Source organism: Electrophorus electricus, chromosome 6, assembly GCF_013358815.1.
Source record: "Electrophorus electricus isolate fEleEle1 chromosome 6, fEleEle1.pri, whole genome shotgun sequence".
Taxonomy (NCBI): Eukaryota; Metazoa; Chordata; class Actinopteri; order Gymnotiformes; family Gymnotidae; genus Electrophorus; species Electrophorus electricus.
The window spans coordinates 25217034-25222976 of record NC_049540.1 but is presented as its reverse complement, the minus strand read 5'-3'; the positions used below and the strand labels follow the sequence as shown (position 1 = coordinate 25222976).

General features: G+C 42.4%; 1 protein-coding gene across 1 annotated transcript in view; it reads right to left on the bottom strand.

The window, feature by feature from the left end:
* Nucleotides 1–3853: 3853 nt before the first annotated feature.
* Nucleotides 3854–5943, bottom strand: part of zgc:113162 (uncharacterized protein LOC553743 homolog) — a 22348-nt gene continuing 20258 nt past the window's right edge. The window contains exons 9-10 of the mRNA XM_027003758.2: nt 5240–5326; nt 3854–5066 (exon numbers count right to left, since the gene is read on the bottom strand). Of these exons, the coding sequence (XP_026859559.2) occupies nt 4965–5066; nt 5240–5326 (189 nt within the window). The 3' untranslated portion in view covers nt 3854–4964. The remainder of the gene's footprint in view (nt 5067–5239; nt 5327–5943) is intronic.

Below are 5943 nucleotides of genomic sequence, written 5' to 3'. Positions count from 1 at the left end.
ATCAAAGGCCATGTAGTACCATACTAACATATTAGCATGACATGCTGGATTACTGGCCCACTGCAAGCCTGGCTTTTATACTCCACTCATTAAGTGTTCTCAGCCCTTCTTTAATGGCCAAGCACTGATTTGCACTGTGTAAGGCAGTTTTCTCCCAGGATCCCTGTCCGGATGGCCTCGTGGACCGCCGCCCCGGTGCAGTGCCGACCTCTCCCCCAGCTCCAGCTCTCCAGCCTTGGTGCTTCTCTTCCTGGGCCTCTGTGCCAGCGGTCTGGCTGCATGGGTAGGGAGATTAGGGAAGAGCAACTGGGCCACTGCTGGTTGGGTTTATTAGGGGGTGGCTGATGGTTCACTGTGGTTCTCTACCAGGTCTCTTCATCTTGCCTGAGATCAGTTTTTAGGAGCTCTGATTGGAGGGCAGGCTCAGGATGAATATTTGATGCCTTTATGTTCTCTTGTTTTCCAGTCACTAATCAGAATATAATTCTCTGCACCTCTTAATTGGGGGAAAGATGACCATTGAGGACAACTGATTAACTGATCTTTTTTTTTTTCTTATTTTAAATGTGGTAGATGTTGTAGATATCAGCGACATTAACAGATATATCCAGTGGTATGATCTAATTTGAAATACCTCACAGCAGCATATTTGTGCCATGTTCACTGCGTTGTATTACTGTATCATTGTCTTGGGGATTAAACTCGAGTGTAAAGATTGCAGTTTCAGTACTATTATCATTCTGAATGTGAGACATTCTACCATGCTGGCACTGGACAGGTGCATAATGTTTCTAACACTTTTTTTCAAGTAAAATGTTCTGTTTCAATCTAAATTGAATTCATTGTTGTTTCTGTCTCTGTATCCAGGATGTCCTTTAAGACACTCTGTACCCCCCCACCCCACCCCCCAGTTGTCTCGGTCTCTCTCTCTCTCTCTCTCTCTCTCTCTCTCTCTCTCTCTCATTTAAGATCTCCTCAGGATGGGCACAGCCTCAGCAAACAGCTGAATATGAATTAGAGAATTAAATGCTGTGGGGAGCAGACAACATGCCTTTTCGTAAACAAGTCTCAGCAATTTACCAAGCCAGCCATAATAAGCAGGGCAAGTGCATTGGGAACGAACATCAATCAGCGCTCCAGTGAGGGTCCTTCCAAAATAAGCTCATCTCATGCTGGGGATGTGCTATGCCAACAGCTCTTATTTACAAAATTAAATTATAAAATGAACTCCTTAAATACAAGATAGATATCTTCTGTCCTTACCGCAGCACCTATGCGCAAGCACTTGCAAGACTAACTGAAACTGCTACTTATTTTTAGGGCTAAATTAAAAAGCCTCTGAACCGGCGCTCATTAACGATAATGAAAGCTCAATAACTTGATTGGCGTTCGAAATATCTTAAGTGCATTATAGAATAAAGCTGCACCCACCATATTATGTCAGTTTTGATGTACACTGTGGAGAAATGACTGCTGGTGTGCACCGAGTCCTAGCGCTGAAGAATGGAAGAGCCGACCGGCTGAAGGACAGTGACGCTTGCGCCGCCTGAGCAATCTGCAGTGTGCATCTCGGCAGTTCGGCACGGCCAGAAGACAAACGGCGAGCTCCACCAGGTCGTGGACGGCCAAGCTGCAGCCACAAGCCTGTGAAGGTCACCTGCTCTCTGCAGCACTCCCGATCAACCAGTGGTATCCTTGCTGCCCAGCTTGACCTCTAGCTAAAGGGGAGCTGAGCAGGGACCGGGAACACTCAGCTTGAACTAGGTTTGAATGAAAGCTGTAAGGCAAGGTTTGTGTTTATCCCTTTTAAACCTCTCTCTCTCTCTCTCTCTCTCTCTCTCTCTCTCTCTCTCTCTCTCTCTCATCCCTCACTCTTGCAGCTATGCAATTGCTAACATTTGTGTTGTGTGTAAATTCTTGCATTGCTCCATTTTAGCAGCATATACATTTGTTATTTGAATGGACAGGAGTTGACTAGTTTGACTGATGCAAGACGTTACACTGCCACCTAGGGGACCTAATAAGTAAACGCCACCTGTAGGCATTTCCTATGTTGTGCAAATATGACAGAAACAAGTGATTTCATTCTAATTACATCATCCTGATCAAAATTAGCTATAAACAAGAAAAACTGAGGCCTGAGACACACTGGCTGTCTGTACCTTTAAAAATCCTTTTATCATTTCTACGAATTCCCAAGTGTTCCTGAGATGGTAAAGTTCCTCTGTGGGAACTGTGATTACAAAGCTTTTCCCAGTGTTCCCCTGGGCACTTTTCACCTGTTTCTGACTTCCTCTCCTTCCCTCTGCCATCTCAGCTCATTTGGTCTCTTTAGAGGCCAACGCTCTTCTCATTTTAAATGAACACATCAGGTAAGGTCAATGGGGAAAAAATACTGAAAGAATCTCAGAAAATAAAGCGGACAAAAGACTCTTTACACCTGCAGACGTCTGCGCGTTTTATAGTGATGAGTTGGTATTTACACACCTTTTATTTCACCAATTAAATATGGCACCTGGGTGCATGTTCCCCTTAAGCTCCACACAGCTGGCCTACTAATGCAGGAAGCTGAGCCCTCACATGCCACCAGATGCAGCGCTTTAGAGCTTTTGTGCTTAGCATGAGTTTCTATAATTTTTTCCTTATATTGTAGGAAATGCAAAAAATAAATAAATTGTGTAACTATGACCTTCCTTTGCCAGAGTAATTATAATATGCAGTAATAAAACCATTCTGTGAATGGTTCAAATAAAATATATAGGCTTGACTTAACAGAAAGCACCACCATGACCTTCAACTGTTTGTTATAAACAAACATACAATTGTATATACAAAGCAGCAGTTGGTGACCTAAGACAGAATACACTGAGGTACAACTCCTCACCCTCTCATTTGCCTGTGACAGGGTTCTGCTCTGGCCCACTGCAGAAAAATTTCCCGAACTGTGGCATGAACTGGAAACCTTTTGATTATGAGTCAAGTACCTTAACCTCTGAGCTACCATAGTGATCTTGGCATACCAGTCCAATGCAAAAGCACTTCAAACTAGTTCAAGACTGATATGCACATAGTGGCCAAAGAAGAAAATCTGCTATAAAATATTCACCATGTATGCATGCAGGCAGTTTGCAAGACTCTTAAAGATGAACCTAATTAGTGTCTTTCAGCTCTGCTCCTGTGTCAACTTCCTGTATAGTATAGCATTCAATGTAAGCATTTAATTCTAGCAGCATTTACATTATATTGTAATCATTTACATTTTTGCTTAGTCATTTTTATGGTTGACTTTTGCATGCTTACGGACACAGCCAGTGCATGTCCAAAAGTTTGACTAGAGATTTTAGCAATAGTGCTTTTTAATGGAGGTCTGCCTTGTATTCTCCCCTTGTTAAAGTCCTTTCATCATAACTCATGCTTGTTTTAGATCCATCTTTTCACTGTGGGTTTCCTAATGCTGGCGGCCATTAAATTGATTTTTTTTCTGGTCCACAGTCATCGATTTACTGACCAGCATGTTACCCAGACCGTGACTCTCATCCTATGGGGTTTGGTAGCCTTAATTTGTCTTTGGATGTGTGCGATTGACAGAACAGTAAATCTGTGGCCTCTGTGCCCCCGCAAATGCAGGCTGAAACACAGCCTGTAGCACAGCAGACGCACGCCCATACCACATACTACTGTGAACTAAGCCTCCACTCCCACGCAGTCATATCGGCCTCAGAAACACTTGCACTTCAGCTCACTTGCCTTTCTTTGGATTAGTGAGGTTCAGAATTCTGACAGCAAATTTTAGATGCAAGATGTGAGCAGTTATTTAATGTCTCAACAATGTAATTATGGTCAAACACCAAAATATTGGAGAACAGACGTGTATTCTGTTTGAAAATACTTAAAGATGCTGTTATTTCACAATTTATGAAATTATATGAATCAAGATATTTTACCACCACTTACACAATCAAGAATATAAACAATTTGATTTGATATAGTAAACAAAATATAATCTAGTGTAGAAATGCTAGAGTAAACAAAGACATTCCAGGACTGGCTAATACAAACCTATTTACAAGTTCTAAAAATGTACATAAATATTCACATATTTGAGAAGCCTATGAAACCTGAGAGAACATTCATCCCAATGACAGGCTTAAGAGTGTACAGGTGTTCACTGGGCTGCTCAGTTCTCTGCATCATCTCTTTGAAGGAACATACTGAACATAGTAAAAGCATTTAAATGTTTAGCTCTCCATGTGTGCATAAACTCCCATCACATATAGCCCAGCCATCCTCATGGCAAATAAAACAGTTTTATGTGCATCACAGTAAGACCTAAGAGTGCAGATTATTTGGAAAAAACAAGCTTAAAGGGAAGGAGAGCAGCGGTCATTGAATCTAATATGCTATATAAAAGTAGAAAAATAACTAATTCCCATGCACATTTCTCAAGCACGGGTCATTTCTTCTGTGTTTAACTTTAAACTCACACACTGAGGGTGCATTTTACATGTAAAAGCATGTAACATGGTGATTTGCTCTAAGTTTTAATTCTAGTCATATTTAAATCACACTGGAATAAACCTTGCTTAGCCTGAGGTCCACAGGCAATCAGGGGTTGGTCCTGTCTTACTTTGGTCTCAAAATTCCACTATTACTAAACGAAGGCGGTCCCAGTAAAAATGGCTGCACAATGGTAAATAGAGAGTAAAAAAAAGAAAGAGCCCAGGGCCAGAGCTGCTCGCTCACTGCAGGTGTGATGATCAGAGCACTTATAGCTTCTCCGCTGTTTATGTCCTCAATCATAAGGACAAGGACATGAGGTGCCCATTCTGGTTCAGTCAAACACACACACACACACACACACACACACACACACACACACACACACACACACACACACACACACACACACACAGGCATGCTGGTCCACAATGCCCTCTAGGCCAAGGGGCTCTGCTGCCCAACGCTCAGCCCGTGGCCAGGGAGGATTGCGGGAGTTCCAGGTTCTCTAATATGTCCTCCAGGTCATCAAGCAGCTCGTGGAAGGACGGCCGGCAATAGGGCTCCATCTGGGAGTGGAATGACAGTACATGGAATATTTTACCACTCCTAGGTGCCAAAAAAAGCAGTTAAAAATAGTCCATCCCAAGAGGAACTTAGATTATGTGTTCTGAAGCCTTGTTTTCACACATGGGGCAGATTTTTAGTATAAAAGTGCCACCATCCTCTTTCTCATACTTACTAAGCAGCAGCTGGCAGACAGCTGGAGCACCCGCTGTGGACAGCCCTGCACCAGTTCACTGAATGCCTGCACGTCCAGGCCATAGTCCTGCAGGGGCAGCAGTGGGACCCCCACATTACTCTTCCCTAAAGTATGACCCAAACCTTTGAAAGTCTACCATATATTGTTCAAAGAAGTTGATCCATAGGTGAAAGCAGATCATTAATACCATCTTCATATGTATGCTAATATGTAGTTCTAGCTTCACTGACCAAGCAGGCCAAATTGTCTTCTCGATGCTCTCATCAGCCAGTTCAAGAATTCTTGAACACTTACAACTGAACTGTGTGATGGCAAAAAAAAGGCCATCTATTCATATGATGATGAATCCAATTATTGAAAGCTGGGAACATATCCCTGCTGGTTAGTGGAAAGAGCCATATAATGCCTCTCTTAATCTAGCTATGGTCCGTCTCTTCTCCCTGTCCCACCTAGTACATGCTGTCCTTCAGTCCTAATGATGCATAAAGGACCACATAATTGCACATCATGGCCCAGTTGCCCTCGCTGACATTCCTTTCATCTGCACTGGCTTTCATGAATCTGATACATTAAGAAATGGATATTAATAGAGAAAAATATACTTTATGCACAAAAATTATACACATTTTTCTGTATATAACCATGACTGGGTTTACTTAAAAAATGTTTTCTGGCTCATCTGT